This window comes from Pseudorca crassidens, chromosome 5, assembly GCF_039906515.1.
Source record: "Pseudorca crassidens isolate mPseCra1 chromosome 5, mPseCra1.hap1, whole genome shotgun sequence".
Lineage (NCBI taxonomy): Eukaryota > Metazoa > Chordata > Mammalia > Artiodactyla > Delphinidae > Pseudorca > Pseudorca crassidens.
Genome location: NC_090300.1, coordinates 68,914,907 through 68,941,506, shown reverse-complemented (window position 1 = coordinate 68,941,506; position 26,600 = coordinate 68,914,907). Strand labels below are relative to the sequence as shown.

The following is a 26,600-nucleotide window of genomic DNA, read 5'->3' as shown; positions in this document are numbered from 1 at the left end:
GAATGAGAAGGCAAGGCACAGACTGGGAAAAATTATTTGCAAAAGACATATCTGAAGAAGGACTTTAATCCAAAATAGTTAATGAACTCTTAAAACTCAACAAGAAGGAAATGAACAACCCAATTAAAAAATTGGCAAAAGACCTGAATCTCACCAAAGAAGATATACAGATAGCAAATAAGCATATAAAAAGATGTTTCACATAATATGTCATCAGGGAAATGCAAATTAAAACAACAGTGGGATACCACTACACACCTTTTGGAATGGCCAAAATCCAAAATACTGACGCATTTCTTACAAAACTAAACATAGTCTTACCACATGATCCAGCAGTCACGTTCCTTGGTATTTACCCAAATGAACTGAAAATTTATGTCCACACAAAAACCTGCACATGAAAAAATCCTGCACTTAGATGTTTATAGCAGCTTTATTCACAGCTGTCCAAACTTGGAAGCAACCAAGATGTCCTTTGGTAAGTAAATGGATAATAAACCGTGGTACATCCAGGCTATGCAATATTATGCAGCTCTAAAAACAAATGAGCCATCAAGCCATAAAAAGACATGGAGTAAACTTAAAAACATATTACTAAGTGAAAGAAGTCAATCTGAAAAGGCAGCATATGGTATGATTCCAACTATATGACATTCCGGAAAAAGCAAAACTGTGGAGACAGTAAAAAGATGAATGGTTGCCAAGGAATGGGGTGGGGAGAGAGGGATGAATAGATGGAGAACAGAGGATTTTTAAGGCAGTGAAACTATCCTGTATGAATAGTTTGAATGAAACTATTCTATATGATACTATAATGGTAGATACATGTTATTATACATCTGTCCAAGCCCTAGAATGTAAAACACCACGAATGAACTCTAATATGAACTATGGACTTCGGGTGATAATAACGTGTCAATGTAGGTTCACCGATAAACGTACCACTCTGGTGGGGGATGCTGAGAATGGGGGAGGCTGTGTGTGTGTGGGCACAGGGGTATATGAGAAATCTCTGTCTTTTCTGTTTAATTTTGTTGCAACTTCAAAAAATAGTCATTTAAAAGGAAAAATCATTATCATGTGATCAAAATGTATGCAACTAATACATTTAGTAAAATATTAAAAACTAGAAAAATAGATTTCCAGTACTTTTCCCCCATAAGCCAGTGATTTATCTTGTGCATTCCCTGGGGTTTGCACCCCCTACTTTGGAGATCTGTGATCACATGAATCCTTCTTGATTAGGAGAGTGCCACAATCTGGACTTTGTGTACGTACATCTGGCAGCCCAGTATGGGACAGTTGGAAGAAGGAAGGGCTGGAGCTGGCAAGATTTGGTTAGCAGGTCATGCTTTCCTTCCTTACTTGTTGAGTTTTTCCTTCAGGCAATGCACCAAGAGGTGAAGTGAATAAAAAGGAATGCGGTGGAGAATGCAATAAAGATGATAAAAATATTATTGCCCAATCAAGTCATATCCATGGCTTGTCTCAATGGGGACCTAAGGAAACTTAGCCAAGTATGGGCCTTGGGTGAGATGGGATGGGGGAAAGAGGGGGTAGCAGCTACCTGGTTAGGAAAAGACCTCCCATCCTCCAGAGATTGCTATTTTTTACCGTACTGAGGGCCTGGGAATTAATTAATCCCATTGCCTACTCTTGACTCACCAAACTATAATTAATGTAAGCTACTGCCTGCTCATTCCAGACACTGATCCCTGTAAACCCAACAGGCCCCAAACATGTCTGTCCTCTCCTGGCAGTATCGTACTCTTTGCACTCTCTGCCTCTTCTCCCTCAAACCATCAAGGATCCCTCCTATGTCCAAATCTTTCTTTCCATTGTGTCTTCTGAAATTCCCATTCCTTAGGAAATAAGCTTACCCACTTATCTTAATAACCTAGGCATTTCCTAGACTCAACTCAAGACTGGCTTTTCTCCAAGACACAACTTCTCCATAAGAACTTTGAAGTGGATACTTAACGTTTAGTAACATTGGCATCCTCCCCATTTCCCAGTGCTATTTCCAGGACCTTAGTCCTCTGTGCTTGCATAAAAACTTGCTTTTTTGAGGGTCATGTCACATGCATGGCTGCATCAGCCTCCCTCTCCTGTCCCTGCCATCTTCTGACCTGTCACTCCCTCTGAGCTGGAAAGTCTTAGCTCCCGGTTTACATTCCTGCCCTCCACCCTCACCCTGCTATTATCCAGACAAATTCATCTTCCCCAGGGACAACACTCTAGCTTCCTTCTTGTTTGACCACTCTGACTCCAGAGACCAGCACCTAACTCCACGCAGAACTGCCCCACTCTTTGACCACCATGTTTTCTCCCAATTCTATTTCTCCTTACTTCTACTGTTCTAGGACACTTTGGCAAACTACATCCTGAGGGCCAGAGGCAGCTCACTGTTAATTCTGTAAATAAAATTTAATTGGGACACAGCCATGCCCATGCATTTATGTACTGTCTATGGCCGATTCTTGTTACAACAGCAGAGTTGAGTAGTTGAGACAGAGGCCATAAGGCCCACAAAGCCAAAAGTATTTGTTCTCTGCCTCTTTATAGAAGTTTGCTGACGTCTGCTCTAAGCAAACAAAATAAAAGAAAAAGTCTTTTTCTACAAAAGTAATACATGAGCATTATAAGAACATGCAGGAAATATAAAGTACTGATACAATAAAGAAAAACAACTCCCAGGGACTTCCCTGGCAGTCCAGTGGTTAAGACTCCGCACTCCCAATGCAGGGGACACAGGCTCGATTGCTAGTCAAGAAAAGAAAGAAAAAGAAAAACAGTTCCCAATATTCTGTAACTCAGATAAAATCACTATTATCAATAATCTTTTGGTGTTTTCCTTCCTATTATTTTGCAGCTTTCATGTCTGTGTGAATGTATATATAAATGAATATACCTATATATATATAAATTATTTATACAAAATTAGGACCATATCATTTTAAAATCTGCCTTTTGATTTCCAAATATATGTTGAATATTTTCCTATATGAATTGCTACTTTCTTGTAATATGATTTGATTTTATTTTTCACAAATAAACCAACTTTAATAGATATAATTTTGTATTTATATAGCAACTTCTTCAAGAATCTTAGATGCTTTACAGACATTATATCTAATTAATCCCCACAACAACCCTGTGAGGTAGGTATTACTCCCATTTTACAAGATAGGGAGACTGAAGCACAGAGAAGTTAAGTGACTTGCCCAAGGTCACACAGTTAAATTCACTGAAGAGTCAGGACCTGAGCGCCTTAGCCTCCCAACTCCCAGATAAATACCTCATGAGAGAATCTTTAATGAAAAGTAGCTTTAAAGAAAGTATCAAGAGTAGTATGTTATGGAAGTGAGGTCTTTCTACTGCCATCAAGGAAAGAAAAAACCCTACACGGATGGTTAGAGGTGACGGGACCCATATATTACATTCCCCCCATCTTCCTTTTGCCTAAAGTCTCAGGGCTCCTGTCTCGAGCCAGCTTCTAAAGGTAAAGTCGCCAAGACAGAAGCCATGTGGCTTAGAAGTGAGACTTAATTTAGAATATTTACTTTCTGTATAGTAGCCTATGGAATGAATATAACATAATTTAGTTAGCCAGGCATCATTATAGAAAATTTACATTGTTTATAACTTTTGCTCTTTCAAATAATGAATCATGAACATTTTTAACTCTTTACTGGCTATAATGAGAAGAGGGTTGGAGTCACCACCTACTGAATGGATAGTACATATACTTATATTGTTATATACATCTGTATATATACACACACATATATAAATGCTAGTAAGTCAGCATTGTACTTCATATGTTCCTAATGGTCCTTGGTTGTTTTGGGGTTTGGGTGGAGAGGTGGGGAAGGGCTAGAGGTGGAATGAGTAATATATGGGAGCACCAGTAATATTTTATGAAAATGATTATTTGGGAAACTAATGTTAAGGGTACTTATCGTGTGGGTTACATATTCTTGCTTTAAATCTTAAAGACTTGAAAAAATAGGATTTACCTCGTGATGAATGAAATTCTAATTGCTGGGTGACTGGCTGGGTGTTATGAACCAAAATTGGAAAGATGCAGGGATGAGAGTCAATTTGGAAGAGAAATGCAACAGTTGAACATACAAGATAGTTACATTTTATTTATTTATTTTTTGACATTTATTTATTTATTGGGCTGTGCCGGGTCTTAGTTGTAGCCCGCAGGACCTTTGTTGTGGCATGCGGGATCTACTTCCCCGACCAGGGATCGAACCCGGGCCCCCTGCATTGGGAGTGCAGAGTCTTAACCATTGGACCACCAGGGAAGTCCCAAGATAGTTATATTTTATGATAGTTACATTGCATGATTGTAAGCAGCTCTTTGCAGGAAACCGCCCTCAGCAGGAAGCCCCTTTCCTTGTCACTTTAGCCAAGCTATATTGTAACTAACTTTTAAACCAGGCACCCCCATGCTCTACTCATGTCCAGCCCAAGCACACCTTTCAAGTCTTTTAATCAGGCAATACCTTGCCTAACTTGCCGGTTCTTTCTGTAGATGAAATAAACAGAAATGAAGAATAAGTAATTAACAGGTGACCAGATCTCTTCCCTAGCTTCCCCTTCAGTAATCTCTCAAACTGTGTGACCAAATTGTGTGAACAAGATAACGTTTAGAGGAAGATCACAAGAAGTCAACAAGTCTGCATGCACTGGGGTGATGGCGATGACTCCGACCCCCTATCTCAATGATTAACTGAGATTACTTCCCTCCTTACCTTTAAAGCTTTCATGGCCAAGCAGAATCTTTGGAGGTAGTTTTTTGGGGGACACTGAGTCTATCATCTCCCCAGATTGCTGGCACTGTGATTAAAGACAACTTTCCTTTCTATCAACATTTGTGAATTTGATTTTGTAAGCGGCAAGCAGCGGGGCCCAATTCAACAATATGATTTTGAATCATGCAAATGTTAGATAGCAAGATATTAAAATTGCAATAAAGTCTCACTTTATACACAAAATTTGAAACAATTTATAAAAATTTTTGAAAACAAAATTTGAAACAATTTCCCAAACTTTTAAAAATTAGCCAAAGACTGAGTATTTTTTAAGCAAGTACATTTTTAAAAATTCAGGTATTAAATATTTATTGAACAATTATTATATATCGTGAACGTATAAGAAGTGCTGGGGATACATGAACTGATAAATTAGACATGACTGACTACTTATTTTTAAAATGTTACACCCCAAATTGACCAAATGCATCAGATGATTTCACACCAGTGCAAAGTTCAATGGGACATTGATCTAACTGTACACTTTGAGATAAGGGAAGCAATAGATTTTGGGGGGCTATTTCCATTGAGAAAATTCTTTTTGCAATGACATTTTTAGAGAGGAGATCTGTTGCAGTTTTCACAGTTACTGTGAATCAGTACAAAGATATTTAAAAAGCACTTCAAGCCTCTTGAAGGAAGCATATTTTGCAAATGCTAAAGAAGATTACTATTAACAAAAAGTATTTTAATGATCTTATTTATAGAATCACCCTTATCCAAATATATTGCCATGGTGTCTTATTTAAGAAAAGACTTAATTTTTAGTTAGTTCATGAGATCAAATACCTTCCTCCATCTTTAAAAATATGTTAGGCAATGATTAGTGAGAGAAATGAATATTAAATGACATTTTTATAAGCATCTTTTTATCTTAATTTCAACAGGCATCAGACTCATAGTTGATTATGGTTTCATGATTTCAAGTAGTATAGTAAATTAAAATACAGTCTTTTATCACTTATAAGTGGAATCTAATATATGACACAAATGAACTTATCTACGAAACAGAAGCAGACTCACAAACATAGAAAACAGACTTGTGGTTGCCAAGGGGGAGTGGATTGAGAGTTTGGGATTAGAAGATGCAAACTATTATATATGGAATTGATAAACAATGAGGTTCTACTGTATAGCACAGGGAACTCTATTCAATATCCTGTCACAAACCATAATGGAAAAGAATACGAAAAATAATGTGTATATATATATATATATATATATATATATATATATAACTGAATCACTCTGCTGTACAGCAGAAATTAACACAACATTGTAAATCAACTATACTTCAATAAAATGCATTTTAAAAATAAAATACAATCTTATATTTGACCCTAGCTTTTTGTATTTTTTAACATACAAGCTCCATCCTTTTTTAAATTTAATTTGATTTAATTTTGGCTGCGTTGGGTCTTCGTTGCTGCGCGTGGGCTTTCTCTAGCTGCCGTGAGCGGAGGCTACTCTTCCTTGCAATGCACAGGCTCTAGGCGTGCAGACTTCAGTAGTTGTGGCACTTGGGCTCAGTTGCTCCGCAGCATGTGGGATCTTCCCAGACCAGGGCTCAAACTGGCGTCTCCTGCATTGGCAGGTGGAGTCTTAACTACTGTGCCACCAGAGAAGCCCACCCTAGCTTTAATATTCACATTTAGAATTCCCAAGACAGATGTCAGTTTGCAGTGTTGTCTAATCTAGTCACTTTATTATTGTTTATACAACCAATCCCAATAGGCCTCCAAAAGAGACAACTGTTATACTGAAATTCTAATTTCCAGTTGCCTGCTGCCGTAACTAGTGACTCTAGGATGCAAAACCCTTGAGTCAGGTTGCAATTAGAGACAGAAAAAACCCATTACAAATAAAGAATAGATACACACCTTTTCAAAAAGTCCAGTGAAATCTGACAATGATTTGATTTAAAAAAGAACACTGGCAAATGCTTACTTTTCATATCACACATACACACACCCATCTGTCTTTAGCTTGAAGCAGAAAAGTAAAATGTCAATTAGAAGCTATTATTGGTGCTATAGTGGATCCATTGGAGTGGATCTAAACCAGAAAGCAGTTGACCTTTATAGAAACATCTACTGTAATTGTCATTTGGAGATTAACGCACAGTAAAAGCTGTCTTATAAGCAGCTTTCATAACACCAAGTACTTGAACTTCTGAACAACTCAATGTACACTAAAATTATTAACTTTTAAAATAATTCTATGATCTCTGAAGACAAATATAAAAGACATCCAAACAAATATGAATTTAGGACGCAAATATCATTCATGTAAAGGCCTATGTTTTTTCTGGCCTTTTTGCACATTTATCCTGTAACCAAAATTTTGTCTCATCCACTCTGAAATACATATTATAGGAGGATGAATAGGCAGTTAAAAAGTACCAGAAGAGCAAAGGAATTCTTCTAAGGTTAGTTCTTCAAAATCCAGGAGCCTTAAGAAAAACATAATGCTGCTGGGGAAATGGCGCTGATAGACTTGCTCTAGGCAGGGTTTCCACAAACCTTCAACTTGTAAAACACACAATTATCTGTGAAGAGCGATAAAGCAAAGCACAACAAAACAAGGTATGCCTGTAAGCCTGGACACTTCTGCCACATCGGTTCCTCAGGGACAAGCCAGAGAGCTTCTTCCATCAACTGTCTCAAAACTGGGGTTGGAATGGGCTGGGCAGGCTCTGGGTTCAGCTTGGCTACTCTATCCCAAAATGAACAGTCCATGTTTTTAGGAACACTAAGGGACTCTTTTCTCTTTCATAGTTATGCCACTGGCAGCTCTGCAAGGGACTTCATACGTCTCTCAAAGGTATCTGCATGCCAAATTTAGAAATCCTATTTGCATACTGCAGTGAAGATTAACTAGCCTGTCACAGATCTTTTATTTCTTTGATGGTTGTCGGCTGCACCCCAGAGGCCTGCAAGCCCTGTGCTTGCCCAGCTTCAAGACTGAAGAAAGAGCCCAGAGTCAGCAACAGAGACATCAATGGTCTGATGGATGGGGGAGCTTACATGCGGGAAGCAAGGTCTTGGAGCAACACCCCACTGTATGGGGTGGACGGCAGGGCAGGAATTAGCTGCAGGCTTCACTCTGGGGAGGACTAGGGAGGCTCTCAGTTATGGAAATTGATGTCAGCTTGGCCCTCTAAACTCCTGTTAGGCCCCCGGGCTAAGTACTTTCCTGGGGCAGAGGTTTTCCCTTTGCTAAACTATCAAGGGGTAGCCATTCCGAGCTAAATATTAGAATAATCACCATCTCTGGTCGGGGAGGGTGGGAAGTATGTAGGTATTTTCTGATTAGGGTCTACAATTATGGGGGGAAGGTCAGTCGAGTGAGTAGGGTGTAGGTGAAGTGGGGACTGGTCAAGCAGGGGATGTACAGAGAACCTTTAAGCAAGTACATTGTAAACCTTGTTTACAACATTGCCGTATGACTGTCCCATGTAAGAGAAATACCCATCACCCTTTGTCAATATCATTGGAACCACTTTTTTTTCATGTGCAGCAAAATTTCCATGAGTGATTTTGATGACCACTATTCTATTACTCTAACGTTCACTGTTATTTTAGTTGTAAATATTTCTATTATCTTAACACCCACCAAATATTGTTAATTGGTGGTGGTGGTACTGTACTGAAAAATACACCTGAAATTCAGTAACTTTGGAAGATGAGGCAGATTTAATTAAAAAGCCACTAAGAAGGCAAGTAAATGAGACACATGCGATGCTATTAATTTAGGAGAAAGCATTCTGCCAAATATTAAAGATGATGCTGAGAAAATATAGGGCAGCATTAATGCAAAAATGAGCATAAGCGCAGTAGATTGAACAGCTCCATAACTCATCCTTTCTAATTTATGTTTACTCTTAGGAAGAAATGTTTCTAGAATATGCACATTTTGAAGACTGCTGTCTTCAGGTATGCATCTCTTAGATCAAATAAATCATGTAGGAAACTGTTCTAGGTAAATTCAAGTGAGGAAATCCTGGAGACCTTTGGAAATGCAATGGTGAAACACGAAAAAGGCCCAAGCTGGAGCTGTAAAGTTGGAAGTTATCCGTGTAAGATCAAGAGTTTCAATCATGAGAAAGGATGGACTTGCCAAGCAGAGAGTACACATTTCAGAGAAGGTCAAGGACATAATCTTCTGAAGCCACCAAATTCAGAGGACAGAAAGAGGAAGCAGATAGGGAGGACCCTTACCGAGAGCCTAGAATGTGTCAAGAAGGTTCCAAGCATATACTTCTAGCATCGCATTTAATCCTCCCTGCACCCCTGCCAGACTGTTGTATACACCTGGTTGTATAATGAGGGCCATAAGAAATGAAAGGTGAATCACCTTAGCCCAGACAGTGCAGGTCTGTCAGATTAAGGCATGGGTTAGCCTTACATAGAAAAATCAACTGCACAACTTCAAAACAGAGAGGAGAGAAACTGAGGTAACTCAGATGAAATGAACCAGTGCCCTCTGTCTCAGTAAATGACACCAGCATCTACCCAGTTTGCAAAGCCACAAATCCAGGAGTTACCTTTCACCTGTCCTGTCCTTTTCTTACCCTCTCATCAAATCCATCAGCAGGTCCTAGGACTTCTACCTGAAGTTATATCCTTATCTTTAAACCACATCTGCTGTCCACAACCTTAGACTAAGGTACACTTATCTCTCCCCTAGAAAGCTCCAGTCACTTCCTATCCTGTGGCTACTCTTTCCGAGATGCAACCCATTTTCCCTACAGCAACTAACAACGTAACATGAATGCTATTGGCATTTGGGGTATTAATTAATCATTGTTCATTGTTGGGACTTCATTGTTGGGGATGCCCTGTCCATTTCAGAATATTTAGCATCCCTGGCCTCTGTCCAGTAGCATCCCAAGTAAATGCCTCCCCTTACTTCCAAATGTCCCTGGGTGCGGGGTCGGGAAGGGGATAATACTGTTCCACCCCACCTCCCGCCATCCCCAGGTCGAGAACCACCGAGCCTGAGTGATCTCTTAAGGTAAATCAGATTATGCCACTGCTCTGCTTAAACCTTTAGTGGCTTCCCACTGCATTGAGAAAAACGCCCTAACTGCTGAGGCTCTCAAGGCTGTTCATGACCTGCCCCCATTTGCTTCTTCAACCTCATTTTCTATAGCCGTCCTCTTTCTCCTCGTAGCTGCTTCAATCCAGCTTCCTTTCTCATCCTTAGCCACATCAACCTGTTTCCTGCCTCTAGGCCTTTGTGCCTGCTATTCCCCTGGAATAGCTTCTCCCTTGGCTCTTCTTGACTAGTCCTTCTCTTTTTCTTCAGGACTAGGCACCAATGATAACGTAGGTGTGAGGCTGCCAGTGGCCATCCTGGCTAAGACTGAAGGCAAGCACTGATGACAGACAGAAAAAGGGAAGGAAGGAAGAAGGGAGGGAGGGAGGGAGAGAGGGAGACAGAGACAGAGAGAGAGAGAATGGAAATGATATCTTTTGACCCCCTGGATTCCGCTGTGCCCTAGGTAAGACTCATCCATTTGAATTCCCAGTACACAGGCAGTGACATTTCCCTTTCTACTTAAGCTGCTTTGGGTTGGGTATGTACCACCTGCCATGGAAAACACGGACTACACCTGTGTGTAGCAAGGGTGGAAAGCGGACGAGTCTCTTCTAGTACTGGGTGAAAGGTGTGTTTTCAGGATTCCGTTGCAAGCTCCCTTAAAGAAGGGCTAGACTCTTTGGCAGAGTTGCCCAAACCATTTCCAGCTCTCCACTAAATATCTCCCATGCCCCCCACCCCATCATATCCTTTTTCTCTTTCTTCTTCTTCCATCTCTTCCCATCTTTTGCCCTAAGGACGCTCAAAACTCCTCTTTCCTGGAAAAGAAATCTTCCCTCTACCCAGTTATCCTGAGGCAGGAGAATAGATGGGCTCCAGGCTAGACATTTACAGCTACCTTCCTGTTCATATTTATTGAGGCAGGAGATAGATGGGCTACAGGCTAGATATTTTTGCAACTGGCCTGTTTATACCGCAAGATAGAAATGACAAGAGGAACTGGGTAAACAGCTGGACTTTGTCTCCTGTGGACACTTAAAATAACAGTAATGGCGGGGGCAGAGAGGGGCTAAGCCCTGCTCAGGTGAAAAATCAAGAGATCACGTATTTCTCATCCTTGGAGTCAGGGAGACCTCAACTGCACATGCACAGAAAGGCTCCTCAAGGGTCAAAAAGAGTGGCGGGGGACGCCAGACTATACGTTTTGCTAACTTCCCAGGGACCCTCGCACTGAAATCCATCTTGGCTAAAGGATGCACACGCACATAGGGAAGGACCCTGAGACTAATCAGCTATGGGGTCAAAACAAGATGACTGGCCAGAGGAAAACAAAGACCAGGAAGACTGCCCCCTTACGAATGATTTAAACTTCCCGAAGGCGTCACTCTCTCTGAGCTTGCCTGTGAGTCTCTCTGCATGTATTCTGCTTTTCTAATGAACGCCTTACTCTCCTTTCTACCTTCTGTCTCCTTGTCAAATTTTTTTTTTCAAGGCAGACAAGAACTGGGGCCCAGACTATAGCCACAGCTTCTCGTGGTCTAGTGGTTAGGACTTGATGCTCTCACCGCCGCAACCAGCTTTCCATCCCTGGTCAGGGAACGAAAGCCTCACTGCAAGCTGCCCCTCTCTGCTGTGTCTGTCCAAAAATCAATCTTTTTAGATTACATCCTCTCTCTCCCACCCTTCACCATCAAACTGCTTAAAAGAGATTACACACTCCCCTCCATTTTCTCATCATCTCCACCAGTTAACCCTGCCGCCAGGCTTTTATACTCACCCTTCTAGTGAAACTGCATCTGCCAATGGTCACCATCCCCTCCTAGTTGGTCAACTAACCCATGGCCTTTTCTTGGTCCTCACTCTTATTGCTCTTTCTGCAGCATTTAGCCTAGCTGACCATGCCTTCCTCATGTCCCCTGGCTTCTGAGATACCTAAAGGTTTTCCTAACTTCCTGGCCATTCTTTCTGGTTACTGGGGCAAAACCTCTAGGCAAGAGTGATAAGGTGAGTGCCAATGCTTGATTCAATCTTCTTGGTTCAAGTGAAGCCACTCCACTGGTTATGAGTCCTACTCCTTTAAAATTTCACCTGAAAGGGCCCATCACTTAGGTTGCTCAGAACAACCTAATGCTAGTAGATAAAAATTGAAATGGTCTAGGCACCATTCACCATTCTTTATGCTCTCTGAACACTTGGATAGTATCTACAAATGTCCACTGGATTTACCTGTCCAGGTATCCCTCCTCTATTCATACTATACACCAGAACTTTAACTTGAGGTCTTAAAATGGATTGGGTAGAAAGACCAATCCTGCATCATAAAATGCAGTATATATAGTACAACTAACAGTTATTTTAAGCATAAATAATGAACAGATATAATTAAAGTGAGGCTCCTGTGTTAATTGCTGATCCTTCCTTACCTGGGTATTGGGGGAAACCAATGGTTGGTCTGTCTGTACAAAGTTCAGGCACTTGACCCCAATTTAGCAATATTTTCTGAACGTTATGAAATGAAAAGAATTATTTTCTTATAAGGAAATGATCAGATCTTATGAGTTATGAGCAGATCCTAGTCTCACTTTTTCCTGTGTGTAGTAATATAGCAGATTTTTGTTCTATTTTGTTCCTATTTTCACTTTGATTTTGATTAGGAACACTTGTGGTGTGGTTGCTGGAAAGACAGACCACACACACGTGAGCTTGGATGAAGTTGGAAATAATCATGACCACATTTCAGCTTAGAACCTTCTTTTTTAAGGAAGGTCCTTCAGGCATTTTTATTAACAAGCAGATATAAACTTGGCAAGAGCACCTTTCAAAAATCACAGTTCCAATTATTTTTGTGAGGTCAAGAGAAAGTAGAGAACACAATGGTGGTGGCTTAGCATCAAAACAATAACAGTCAAGTTGCTGACCTTATGCCTTCCATCAAACATAACTATCACCTGCTCTGTTCCCCGACCTCCAAAGGATGACGAGAAGCTGGCATTCAAGACTTGACGTTAATCTAGACCACACGTAGCACTTGCTTTGATAGCAGACACAGCTCCCACCCAAACCCATACTTGGACAAAATGGCGGCCACGTTCTCTGTGCCAAACCTTCTCATCTCTGACCGTCTTCTAGACCTTGAAGTGTCTGATTCTCCCCGGGCAAGGGTGGACCACTGGAACTGGACCTTCAGGAGCAGGAACGCTAGGCTGCGCCACCTTGGGTGTCTTCCCCACGTGAAACGCTTCTCCTGAGGCTGACTCCACTGAGGCCACACCCGAGAAGGCGTGGCGCAGGTCGTAGTGCGCCGGGTACACCGGTGGGGGCATCGGGGGAGCTGCCACGGCCCTGGGTCCCACCACCAGGGAGGCCGCGGGCTGGCCAGCTGGAGAAAGTGCTGGCCCAGCCGAGCCCGGTGCAGCGGTGAGGGGCCCTGCTTCGGCACCGTCTGGTTGGGGCTGCGGGAGCACAGGCTGGAGAGAGGATTGTTTCCTTAGGTTAGCTGCCTTTCTCTTCCTTCCAGGTGGAACCCCACCCAATTCTCTCACAGTACTAATTTTTATTTGCAAGGAATCTGGCAAAAAAGAACTACCTAGGTACAAGGGATGGCCATCAGGGCTCCAGGGGAGGGGTAACTGGCCTGCGGTAGCCCCTTTCTCACCAGTTGTGTTGGGGATGGTAGACTTACACTGTTCCATGAGCAAAAGAACCCCACCTTATGGCTAACCTTCACCAGTAGCGTCACCCTCTTTTTCATCTACACCTGCAGCCACAGGGAGCTGTGAGACAGATCTGCCCACCTGGACTCTGCAACTCAGAAAACCACGCCCACTCCCCCCCCCCCCGCCTCTCCCCGCCCCCGCTCCCAAGCTAGCAAATAAAACACGTGGCCTCGCCAATTGCACACTAGGGAGGTTCTGCCCTGTAACCACCAGTTCGTGGGAGGGGAGGGCATGGCTGAAACAACCTTTTGTTTTTTGATGATTTCACATTCCCTGGCGCTATCTATATGGCGGGGCTCAAAAGGACAGGCAGCAAATGCCCTGAAATTACTAAGGCACCGCAGAAAGGTGAAGGGGTCATTGTATTCTGAAGATAAGGGCAAGTGCATCCATGACGCCCTTACCTGTGTTTGGAACACCGTGCAGGTCACTGCAACATCTTCCCCGCCAGCAACCTTCTCAGTGACTTTCCCCTTACAGAAGCCATATTGCTGCCCACAGAAAGAGAGGAGTTATTTGAACCAGTTCAGAAAGTGGACTTCTCTCCCAGTTTCACTTATACTCCAACACATCAAGGGAAAAAACCTTAAATTCCTAATTCCTTTTTTTAAAAAAATCTTTTTCCTAAAGTGTATGATTTCTGCTTATATTTTATTATAGAATGTAGAAAATACAGAAAAGCTTTGGGAATGAGAGAGATCACCCAGAATCTCAGAAATGGTGGTGACCCAGGAGAACTTCTGTTCACATCTATGTATTTCTTTCTTATTTTTAACTACAATTAAATATCATTTAGAAATTGGCATCACTAACTACACCATTTTGTATACTATGTTTTTCACGTGCTATAATGATAGCATTCTCTTATATCATTCCTTATTCTTTGAAAGTGTTAATTTTCGTGTCTGTATAATTTTCTATTTACTAATGCGCCGTATTTTATTCAATGATTCCCTCCTTTTGGACATTCAGATCTTCTGGGGTCATTTTGTACCTGTCGTAAATCATCTTTATAGATATATTCTGTGAAACACGATGATCTCTTTAGGCTAAATTCCTAGACGTGGACATTGCTGGCTTAAGGACTTGAAAGATTTCATATCAGAGGTCTATCTAGAAAATCTACACTTTATACTCCCAATGGCCTGACATGACTCATCTTAGTTAGGAAACAGCCTCTCTAACTCCAGGGGCCTCCATTGGGTGAGAAGATCTGGTGATAGCTCTTAAGCAGGGGAGATGACACCCCAGAGGATGACCTGGCACGACCCAGCCTCACAGGCAGTGGGTATTTTGCATTTCTCCTTTCTGCAGCCACAAGATACGAATTTGCTCTAAGGATGCTCTATTCCATGACTTGGCTTTACCAACCCAATGCCTAGCCCGCTCACCTTTTCTGCCAGCAGGTTGCACTTGGCTGGGTCTACGACCTCTTTAGCAACACAGTCAGTGGCAGCCACTGCAAACTCCACAGTGACAGAAGCTGAAAGAGGCTGATGAGGATAAAAGGAAAATTTTCATGAAGCAACATGACTTAGCATGAAAAAGACTGGTAAGGAGAGGCCAGAGGGAAGTAGCGAGGGCCATGGAATTGCACAGTCCAGGGAGCACGTTTCACGGAGACCACACTGTGTGGCCAGGAAACATGCCCCCGGTGGCTTACATACGGCTTACAGTGAGACACTGGGTTTTTGAAGGGTTTACATACAGAAGCTGGGGTTGGGTCTTCCCTGAAGGAGGTGCAGGTATCCACTGCCCATCATTCAGAGCAGAGGTGAGTTTTCAGGTAGAAAGCAGGAACCCAGAGGGCTGACCTTACACTGACCTGAGTGGGAACCCTGCCTCCTGCCAACTTCCCTATTGGGGTTGCACTTTGAGACCCAAGGCTCAGGCTACTCCAAGATGGGGTGGGAAAGTAAAGAAGTTAATGCCTCTCCCACATATTTTATACAGCAGGATCAAATGAAAAATATAAACGAAAGTACAGAAGATACTTATGCTTTTCTATCTTATAGTTCTTAGAGCACATGGACACTTACAATAATAAAATATCTGTTATTTGTTATAGTCTGGGGCGGGGGTGTTCTGTGAATCACATATTCTGGTTAATAGAATTACTATCTATAGTGTATTTCCAAGTATGCCATGGCTGGCATCCAGAATACTAGTTTTTAAAAATATTAGAATTCCATTGCATTCAAATGTGCTAACCCAGCCACGGTACAATTAGTTTTTTTTTTTTCTCAGTGATTCAAAAGCATTTTAGGATCCTTGCCCTTATATGTAAGTATGCCCATGCCTTTGTAAGTAGCAATTACAAGAGTGCTGTAGATGTTCCGTGGTGATGGGTGATGGCGATGTGGAGACCCATGAATTTACAGTGGGTGCTTCTGGATAAAGTGGGAACTTCCACCCTGGTGTTAACTGGAACGGAGGAACTGGGGACACACAGCATCTGGCTGTTTTGTGTTGAAGTGGCTTAGGTGGGGGATGCGCTGAGGGTCCTCGGGGTCCTTAGGACACTCAGGACCCTTTCTTTCCCTCTTTCTCCCACCACCCTCGTTGACTTCCCGTGGCTGCCCCTGCACCTGCTCTGTCCCTCACCCCTGCTTCACCACGTCCACTCCCAAAGTGCCACCAAACTGCCCAAACCGTCAGCAGGGTCTCAGTCTTACCACAAATTGAGCCCGAGAAATTTCCACAAGCTGAAAGTAGGAGCCGTTTTTCTGGGCGTTGAAGGCAGCCAGCGCGGCCTCTACTGCGTGCACCACCCGGCTGTCGTTGAGCGGGGCCAGCAGGGGGCAGTCTGGACACACCTTGTGCACGTCCTCGGCCGAGTCTGCGCACAGAGCGAAGAAATCAACTTGGCTCGGGGCTGTAATTCTCTGCGGCATTTGCCCCCGCTCTGCTTATTTGAAAGGGCTAAAACATGCTCCAAATGGCTGCAGGAGGATCCTCTGCTTCTTACTAAACCTTCGGGTGGCTCCTGCCATGCTGGCATTGTTGCAGAAGCCCCTCTCACCAAGGGGCGATTTTCACCTCCAATGAGAACAGCTCCTTAAAACACAGTTTTAAAGTCCCCAAACCCAGGAAACTTGGCTTCTTTTCATCACCAACAAAGTGGCTAGAACTACTTCTGTTGAAAACAGTTCAGGTTCCCTCCTCACTCTCTCTACCAGGTAACTATAATAAGAATAATAATCATCTCTACCTGGACTGGAATCACATTTTGCAGACAACACGGAAAACTCTCCGTCTTGTTTCAGCACATTGAAATCGCAGTCTCCTTCCACCGCCTGGAGAAATAAACCCACAGTGAGGGCCCAGGAGGAGGGCTGACCTCTCACTTCTCACGGTGGGGGGATGGTGGCAGGGGGGACGTGGATGTCAAAGGTGAGCCTCACAAAATCTCCTTCACTGGGTGATGTTGAAACATGACACTGGTTTCGCAGGGGGTGGGAGTACGATAAAAAGGTGAATTGTAAAAATCAGCCCCAGGGAAGGCGCCATCAATTGGCAATTTTAGCTGCCCCCGCGGCAGTCGCCCTAAGAGGGGCACTCACGTGCTCTTTCAGCTGCCTCACGCTGCAGTTTGCCAGGGGAGTGGGGTCCAGTACATGGCAGGTGGTTTCCAGTGTGTCTATTTCAAGGTCAAACACCTCTCCCGTGGGCCGCTGTGGAGACAGAGAATGAAGAGGTGAGCAGCCTAATCCTGCTGAGCGGGTCCAAGGGTGAGCCCCTACTGGGTTTGAACCCACTCCCTGTTGGAGAGGTAAGAAAGAAGGGGGCGTGGCCTTGGACTGGTTGATGGAAGCACAGCCATCACGCTGAGCTGTATCTGGAAGCTAAAAGTGAATGTTGATACGTATTTAATTTTAAAATTTTCACCCTTCAAGCAGTACTTTGAAAAAGTCAGCTTTGGATTTTTCTCAGTCAAGCAGCGAAGTAAGTTGGTGTAGGATAATAACTTACTGTCTCTCTTTTATCTTCTTCATCCCTCCCTCTACTTCTTCCTTCCTTCCTTCTCAACATCTACTTTCCTTCCTTCCCCATTTTCTTTTCCTTCCTAAAGGAAAAGTTGTTGTCTGTGGCTTTTTTGTCTTTTGGCTTGTAGATGCCTGGATGAAAAGTTGCTGTTCCCTACTGCCCCCTGCTGGTAATGAGAGGGAAGCGTGAGCCTCCCTCTGATGGAGGAAGCAGTGCGTCAGTCAGTCACTAGCACAGAGGGAAGGAGCAGCGGGTAAGGAGGTGATAGGGGAGCTTGTATGACTCCTTGGAGTTGTTCCTGCCAGTTCACCTGTTTGTGTATCCTTTCTTCAAAGCCCGGAAAAATCCAGAAGTTACGAGTATGGCTGTTTTTTCTTTCAGCCCAGCTCTGCTTGTCTCTCATGTCTGTTCTGCGTGATTCACTAGTACCTGAAGCCTCAAAGTTTCCTTTCCTGGAGGAAGCTGTGTTTTATGATGTGCAGATATGCCCCAATTAACTTCCTGAAAACACTCAGAGCTAGTGAATAGGAACGTGGGGCTCCTGGTTTTCTCCAACCCTGCTGTTAGTGAAAACTGCAGTGTTGTTCCTTCTTTCCCTCAAATGTACACATTGTGTGTCATTTCCCCTGAATTGATCAGTGCTTCCTCTGAATCACCACTGTACTTCACTATGGTTGCAGAACTCCTAAAATCCATCTGGTACAAACCTGATTTCAAATATTTTGTCCCATTGTGAGATCAGATGTCCATGAGTCAGTCCAGACATCCTGAGGTTTGCCTTATTTTCCTTCCTAGACGGTGAATCTCTTGTGGACACTATGTCTTTCTCACCTTTGTATTAGGTTGCATCATTAAAATGCCAATATTTGACCCCTTTTATTATACAAAACTGGCTATTTCATATGAGTCAACTTAGCATCTCCCATAGCGCCTGACACTGGTTCTTGCCCATGGAAGGCTTGTAATCAGTATTGACTGAAAGAATTATCCTTCCTCAGCTATAAAATCTAATTTCAAAATAGGCAATAGATGGATGTCTTCTCCCCACCTCTCCAAATCACTCGGCTGACCCCCAAGGCACACGTTTCCCAGCTTGACCATCATTGTCACCAGCTTCAGGCTGCATTGGTTTCTTATGTAGCATGTGAGCGGGTGAATCCTTTCATGCCAAGATTTCTCATTGGGATGTGGATACCTTTCTTGGGGAGGCAGCTTGTGTAGAGGAAGGAACACAGTTCTGGAATTGAATCCTAGCCTGTTGCTTACTATTTTATGACCTTGGGTAAAATAATGCCCTAATATGTCAGAGCCTTGGTTTCCTCATGTAAGACAAGGACAATACCCCACAGGACTGGGGGTGGGGTGAGAGAGGGGTTAAGGAGATGATATATGTGAAAGGGCCTGGCACATAGTAGGCACTTATCAAATGCACATTTCATTCACTCTCAGTCTTTATCTAGAGAAACAGAACCAAAGGAAAAGAAGTGATTTCCAGTCAGTGGTAGTTGGGAAACTAGAATCCAGTCTCTGGTCCTAGTTTTTCTAGAAAACCACACCTTCTACCTGTGATCCTCAAAATACCATTCAAAGCCTTTCCCTCTCCTCCTGCCCCCAACCAGCACCCTCCTGGAGACCACTGACCACAGTACAGAATGTCTCCTCTCTTCCCTCCGTCTCTCCCTCCCTCCTGGGAGGAATCAGGGTATTTCCATTCTGCGACTTCATTTGTGCTGGGAGGTGGGCTCTTAGAGACACCCAGCTGAGCCCCACCCCCTCCTACACAGCAGGTTCACTTACCCGCGGCCACACCTTCACACTCTCAATCTGGTTTAAGATGTGCTTGTAGCCATGAGGAAGATGCTTATTGATGTAGTCCACGGCCGCCAGGGCTGCCTGCTCTGTTTCTGGGTCATCACAGGCTGGTTCCCTATAACCCGGAATCGGGCCATGCGGGACAGAGCGGCAGGCACAGAGCTGAGCAAGGCAAAGGAGCAGGACGAGGCACTTCATGGTTGCTCCGGAGAGGTCTTGGCAGGTCGACAGGCAGGTAGCTGGAGGCTTCAGGCCCAACCCAGGTGCTCTGCTGGAAAAGGCAGACTGGTGGAGGGTCCAAAGGCCCTTTATTTGCTGGAGCCTGTGGAAGAATTGCGTAAGGATGTGGGATGATTTCTGTTCTGGTTCCAAAAAAAAGCCCCCTGCAAACATCAGTCCTGGAAAAGCAAACAGGTTAGGACATCACTGGTCCCCCTTTAGCAGAAATCTGCCAGAGTCAATGCTTGCTTGGGGGTGGGTGGGGGCAGATTGGGGGGTGGGCTGGGGAGATGCTCCAGAGTCAGCTTGGAACATGGTAACAGCAGCAAAGAAACGAGGCAGCTGAGAGGATGAGGTGAGCACCAAGGAGAGGAGGGGCTGGCACAGCTGGCCCTGGAGTGCTGTGGATTTGGCAGCAGAGGGAGTGCCCTCTACTGTAAGCTGAGCACGCCGCGGGGTCCATGTGGGGAGAAGTAAGGATGTTCAGCAATTTTTTTTTTTTATTTGAGCATAGTTGCTTTACAATGTTGTGTCAGTTTATACTGTACAGCAAAGTGAATCAGCTATACATATACATACATCTCCTCTTTTTAGGATTTCCTTCCCATTTAGGTCACCACAGAGCACTGAGTAGAGTTCCCTATGCTATACAGTAGGTTCTCATTAGTTATCTATTTTATACATAGTATCAATAGTGTATATATGTCAATCCCAATCTCCCAATTCATCCCACCACCACCCCCTTTCCCCCTTGGTATCCATATGTTTGTTCTCTACGTCTGTGTCTCTATTTCTGCTTTGTAAATAAGATCGTCTATACCAAATTTTTCAGATTCCACATATATGCGTTAATATATGATATTTGTTTTTCTCTTCCTGACTTACTTCACTCTGTATGACAGTCTCTAGGTCCATCCACGTCTCTACAAAGGACCCAATTTTTTTCCTTTTCATGGCTGAGTAATATTCCATTATATATATGTGCCACGTCGTCTTTATCCATTCATCTGTTGATGGGCATTTAGGTTGCTTCCATGTCCTGGCTACTGTAAATAGAGCTGCAATGAACATTGGGGTGCATGTGTCTTTTTGAATTATGGTTTTCTCAGAGTATATGCCTAGTAGTGGGATTGCTGGGTCACATGGTAGTTCTATTTTTAGTTTTTTAAGGAATCTCCATACTGTTCTCCATAGTGGCTGTATCAACTTACATTCCCACCAACAGTGCAGAGGGTTCCCTTTTCTCCACACCCTCTCCAACATTTGTTGTTTGTAGATTTTTTTTTTAATTTTTGAATTTTATTTTATATATTTTTTATACAGCAGCTTCTTATTAGTCATCAATTTTATACACATCAGTGTATACATGTCGATCCCAATAGCCCAGTTCGTCACACAACCACCACCACCACCCCTGCCGCTTTCCCACCGTGGTGTCCATACGTTTGCTCTCTACATCTGTGTCTCAATTTCTGCCCTGCAAACCGTTTCATCTGTACCATTTTTCTAGGTTCCACATATATGTGTTAATATACGATATTTGTTTTTCTCTTTCTGACTTACTTCACTCTGTATGACAGTCTCTAGATCCATCCATGTCTCAACAAATGACCCAATTTCATTCCTTTTTATGGCTGAGTAATATTCCATTGTGTATATGTACCACATCTTCTTTATCCATTCGTCTGTCGATGGGCATTTAGGTTGCTTCCATGACCTGGCTATTGTAAATAGTGCTGCAATGAACATTGGGGTGCGTGTGTCTTTTTGATTTATGGTTTTCTCTGGGTATATGCCCAGTAGTGGGATTGCTGGGTCATATGTAATTCTATTTTTAGTTTTTTAAGGAACCTTCATAGTGTTCTCCATAGTGGCTGTATCAATTTACATTCCCACCAACAGTGCAAGAGGGTTCCCTTTTCTCCATACCCTCTCCAGCATTTGTTGTTTGTAGATTTTTTGATGATGGCCATTCTGACCCATGTGAGGTGATACCTCATTGTAGTTTTGATTTGTATTTTTCTAATAGTGATGTGGAGCATCCTTTCATGTGTTTGTTGGCCATCTCTATGTCTTCTTTGGAGAAATGTCTATTTAGGTCTTCTGCCCATTTTTTGATTGGGTTGTTTGCTTTTTTGATATTGACCTCCATGAGCTGTTTGTATATTTTGGAGATTAATCCTTTGTCAGTTGCTGCATTTGCAAATATTTTCTCCCATTCTGAAGGTTGTCTTTTCTTCTTGTTTATGGTTTCTTTTGCTGTGCAAAAGCTTTTAAGTTTAATAAAATCTTTGAATGCCAGGGACAATTATCTCCTCCTGGAGGGAGAACAAGGCCCACAGACGTAGCAAAGGTACCAATGATTTACCAGTGAGGAGGGAGAGCTATGGGAGATGCCAAGTCTTGGGTAAGGTCCTTGGAGAAAAGAAGAAAGGAAGGGAGAGACTTTTGCCTGGAGTGGGGAATAGGGAGAGAGACCTTCCTGCCTTCATGTGGCAGGGCCGGGAGAGCTATATGGCTAGCAGAGCTTCTCCCCTCCCTGTCCCCTTCTCTCCAGACCTCACTGCCAACACCTTGCACAGATTCACCCTGACCTGGGTCTCTTGGGTGGCTGAGTGTGGCTGGCACCAGTGGCCGTGTGTCCCCAGTGACCCCGTGTGCCTGTGGCCTGTGCCCCCAGCCAGTAGACGGGTGCAGCAGAGGAGAGCCCGGGTCTGACAGACAGTCACTTGGCAAAGCTCTGGGTTTGAGTCCTGCACTGCAGGCTGAGACTCTGGCGGGGGGCACTCAGAACATAAATGCCTCCTTAAGGCCCTTCAGAGCCTTAGCAGAATTAGAGTGAGTCTTGGTAGCCAGAGCACAAGGTCACAGTATTGGCTCAGGCACTGCCTTTCAGTTGTGGCCTTGACAACCCCAGGTGTGACCTCCAAGGAGGGGTGGCCAGGATGGCGAGAGGCTTGGAAAATATCATCCGAGGACCTAGCTTGGTTCAGCCTGGAGCAGAGAATCCCTTAACATGGAGACCAACATGCTCTCCAAATATTTAGAGGTCATCATTGTGCGGGGGTGGATTTGTTCTGTAGTTTGCTATTGCTTCAGAGAACAAAACTTGGTTTAAAAGTGGCGGCGGGCAGGGGGGAGCTTTCTACAGGGAAGCTTAATAATATTGACTTCCTGTGGGGAGGGAGGTAAGCGCGGAGGCCTGTGATGGGCAGAGGAGATAGTATAAGCACTGTTTTCCCGTTTGCTCCCAGCTGCTCACACACAATGCCGGAGGCTCAGGAGGTGTGGTCAGGACCTCCGGCTCTCTGGTTATCCAGCAGGATGAGCCTCAGAATTGGGGCCTTTCCATCGGCCTTGTGCCCCACTTCCTTCAGGACCTTGACTTATGAGCTCATGAGCGAATTTTTGTGGATGCTCTGCTCTTCTTTTTTTTTTTTTTGCTGTGCGCGGGCCTCTCACTGTTGTGGCTTCTCCTGTTGCGGAGCACAGGGTCTGGACAAGCAGGCTCAGCGACCATGGCTCACAGGCCCAGCCGCTCCGCGGCATGTGGGATCTTCCCAGACCGGTGCATGAACCCGTGTCCCCTGCATCGGCAGGCGGACTCTCAACCACCGCGCCACCAGGGAAGCCCTCTGCTCTTCTTTTAAATAACCTTTTAAAATACAAAATATGGTCATTACTGAAAATTTGAAAATCACAAAAAATATATGCAGTGAGTACATATTTCATATGTCATAAGCTCAGGTGTCTACACTATAACTTTATTTTCCATAACACAATTGGATTTCTGACTCTGAGCTCTCTTTTGTGAAAATGTAATCTAGTCACTTCCGGGTAACCTGACTTCCCCCACGTGCTTGGGTTGAAACCTGGTCCAATTTAGGTTTGCGCTTGCGCTTCTTCTCCCCGCTGGGGTTAGGAGAAAGTGTGGAGGGGGAGACTTCTGCAAGTACTGCTTTGGTCAAGGTCAGAGAGGGGTGTCCACCTTTGCCTTGGCATCTTCTGCCAGGTAACCTGTCTCATATGGTCCTCAGGCAAATCTACCCTCTAGCTAATGTCCTGCTTTCCTCCATCTGATCCATAGCAAGACAGTCCCCCTGCATCCTGTGATCAGGGGTCACCTTATCGAAGCTGTGGGACACTTTCTAGACCACAGGCCCTTTCTCAGCTAAGAGCTACCCCCATCTCTTTTTTTTTTTTTTTTTGCGGTACGCGGGCCTCTCACTGTTGTGGCCTCTCCCGTTGCGGAGCACAGGCTCCGGGCGCGCAGGCTCAGCGACCATGGCCCACGGGCCCAGCCGCTCCGCGGCACGTGGGATCCTCCTGGACCGGGGCACGAACCCGCGTCCCCTGCATCGGCAGGCGGACTCTCAACCACTGCGCCACCAGGGAAGCCCGAGCTACCCCCCCCCCCCCCCCCCCCCCCCCCCCCCCCCCCCGTCTTTAAGCTTGGGAAAATTTCGCTGCTGTGCCCTCCCAGGCTGTGGAGGCTTTCTGAGGCTGCCTTCAAGCTCATCTGTTTAGATACTGCTCTCATAGCCCCTCCACTGCTCTAGGGCCACCCTGCTACTCAGGGGGCTTCTCCCTGCCACGTGACCTCTCTCTGTGCTACCCACGTGCCCCCTCCTCTCCTTCTACCCTTGCAGTGAGGTTCCGGTCTCCTCTGCTGTAGGAGTCCCACATGTTATGGGGCTGATTGTATTGCCATCCCAACGTGAGGGTGGGGGGAGGATAAAAAAGTTCTGTCTGATCATCCTTTCTGATCATTTCTGTCTTATACTCGGAGCATTTCTTTTGGTATCATTGTTTTTGGATCTTTCGTGGTCCACAATTTTTAAAGCACTAGATATTGTCCTGTTTTGCTGATGCTAGAGAAACAAAGCATGTAGTAAAGAGCAGTTAAGATCTCACCTGTCATCCTACCACGTATAAACAGGGAAACAAAACTCATCCACAATCTCATCCCCCAGAGTTAAACAGTGTTCGTGTTTTGGTGCAGTTCCATCTTTTTTTCTACACAAAGACTTACTTTAATATAATTCAGTATAATATAATCATACTCATGTACAACTTTGTATTCCTTTTTCACTTAACATTATAACTTGAACATTTTCCCATGTTATTAAATAGACTTAAAAACATGCTTATAATGACTCCCTAGGATTCCGTGGTGCATAGTATCATTTATTTTACTCTTCTCTTATTGTTGGGCAGTTAGTTTGTTCTCAGTTGAGCACTCTCATATACAAAGTTGTAATAAACTTTTAAATTCAGGAATCTTTGGCTTTCTCGTTATTTTTTTCAGGATAGAGTCTCAGTGAAATCATTGATTCATATGATATGGACACTTTAAAAACTCTTAATTTCTCTGGCCAAATTGCCTTTCAGAAAGGCTATGCCCATTTCTACCCCTACCATTTAACTGGTGTGTCATGCCAGGTCAATTGTTTTCTCTTTTCCTCTGCCACCGCTTCCACGTTGACTTTTGTGGGAACTTAGATACGGAAAAATTATCAGAACTCTTTTTTAATGTATTTTATGAATATCTTTGGTTTTAGCTCAACTATTCCACATGTCTAATTCTTATAAACTAAAATAGCTTTGGTGTCAAGCTGAATAAAATGGTCTCTGATTTAAAGTTTTTTCAGTTGGAAAAAGAAAGGTTGCCATTTACTTACTGACAATGAAGAAGAAACTAGGTGATCTTTTGGTATGTTTTCCAAGAAAACTGTGGCAAAGGATGCCCAGGGGAGGCCATAGGTATTTCATCATGCCTGACGACACCATTTTCAAACTTTGAAAGATTTTCATACACCGCATGTATATTCCCATGAGTGATCTTGGGTCACTTTCATCCACCTGGCTCCAGCATACCAACAGGAGATAAGCATTTACTCCGTTTTCTGGTCATTTGTCTCATTACTTTAATGACTTACCTGTGCGTTTTTCTTTGAGGCCCAGGTCACTGCATTAAAACAATGTCTGAGAGCGTATTGAGGATATCAGGGGCTTGTTAGAGCTGTCGGGAAGAGCAGTCCCAAAGATCTAAGGAGCAGAAGAGGACCAACAACCTCCAGAAGATGGCAGCAGGGCGCCGGGCAGTGCTTGCTGTGTGGAGCCCCAAGCGGCTGATGGCGGAGTTCCAAGATGGCAGCTGAGGAGGGCACCAGCTCCCCTGCGGTTGTGAGTAGGGCTCTCCACTAGGGCGGTGATGCATTCAAATTACTCGAAAGCAGAACTCGGCGTTGAGAGCTGCGAGTCAGGAGCCAGGACAAGAAGGATCGTGGCAAGTGCAGGGTCAGAGTTGCTGGGGGTTGGTTCTGTCGGGGCCCTGCCAGCGGACAGGAGGGGAAGGATAGAGCTAGAAGAGGGAGAAATAACAAGTCGGGCAGCGAGAGCTCGGGTGGGAGCTAGAAACCCAGCCTCTCGAAAAACAGGACACGAACCAGTGCACATCAGCAAAAGCCAGAGGAACCATTGGTTTTCGCAGGGAGGAAGTGGCAGTGGTTGGTGTTTAAATCGTTGCACCAGATTCCTGGCTCTGCCCTTTCTGGTACTTAAAGGGCCTAGACCCTAAGAAGCTGAGTAATGACTTCTGGTAAGCCTGGTGTTTCTTCATTCCTGTGGGTATTTATTGAACACCTACCATCTGTGATGTTAGGTGCCTGGATGCGGAGAGATGAGAAAACACAATCTGCGCTAATGGAGTAACTTGACGCACCTGGTCCAGCGACATCTGATCAGCCAAGAACTATAAGTTATACGAGATGATCATGGCGTGTGTCCTGTGGGGACAGGCTGGGATCTATACCTCCAATGTGAGAACCTCGGTCAATGGAATGCAAATTACCCTTCTCGGGTGAAGGACCCATCAGGTGAAGGTTATGGAGCCCCAGTTGCGTGGAGGTCATTTGGAAGAGCCTGTTTTACTCAGTGCAGATGCACCGAAGTTGGGAGACATTAGCCTGAGTGTAGCCTGGCAAAAATGATTAAA

General features: G+C 44.1%; 1 protein-coding gene and 1 long non-coding RNA gene across 3 annotated transcripts; one reads left to right on the top strand and one right to left on the bottom strand.

The window, feature by feature from the left end:
* Positions 1-398: 398 nt before the first annotated feature.
* LOC137224462 (uncharacterized) lies at positions 399-26,600 on the top strand. Of its 2 annotated transcripts, none has more exons than XR_010943346.1 (3): positions 399-478; positions 25,562-25,789; positions 26,268-26,600. It is a non-coding gene; the product is annotated as an uncharacterized lncRNA (long non-coding RNA). The 2 variants fall into 2 exon arrangements; XR_010943347.1 differs by having other exon boundaries at positions 25,562-25,903.
* AHSG (alpha 2-HS glycoprotein) lies at positions 12,641-25,936 on the bottom strand. Its single transcript, XM_067737245.1, has 8 exons — positions 25,543-25,936; positions 19,370-19,706; positions 17,149-17,259; positions 16,797-16,881; positions 16,261-16,424; positions 14,977-15,078; positions 13,990-14,076; positions 12,641-13,336 (listed from the first exon to the last, which is right to left on the bottom strand). Exons 2-8 carry the CDS (start codon positions 19,580-19,582, stop codon positions 12,995-12,997), a joined length of 1,104 nt encoding a protein of 367 aa, XP_067593346.1. The 5' UTR covers positions 19,583-19,706; positions 25,543-25,936; the 3' UTR covers positions 12,641-12,994.

Coding starts and splice junctions, on each gene's coding strand:
- AHSG (XM_067737245.1), bottom strand. CDS start 19,582: ATGAAGTGCCTCGTCCTGCTCCTTTGCCTTGCTCAGCTCTGTGCCTGC. Junction 16,425..16,796: donor AAAATGTGATTCCAGTCCAG/GTAGAGATGATT, acceptor CTCTGTGCGCAG/ACTCGGCCGAGGACGTGCAC. Junction 13,337..13,989: donor GCACGGTGTTCCAAACACAG/GTAAGGGCGTCA, acceptor TCCTCTCTCCAG/CCTGTGCTCCCGCAGCCCCA.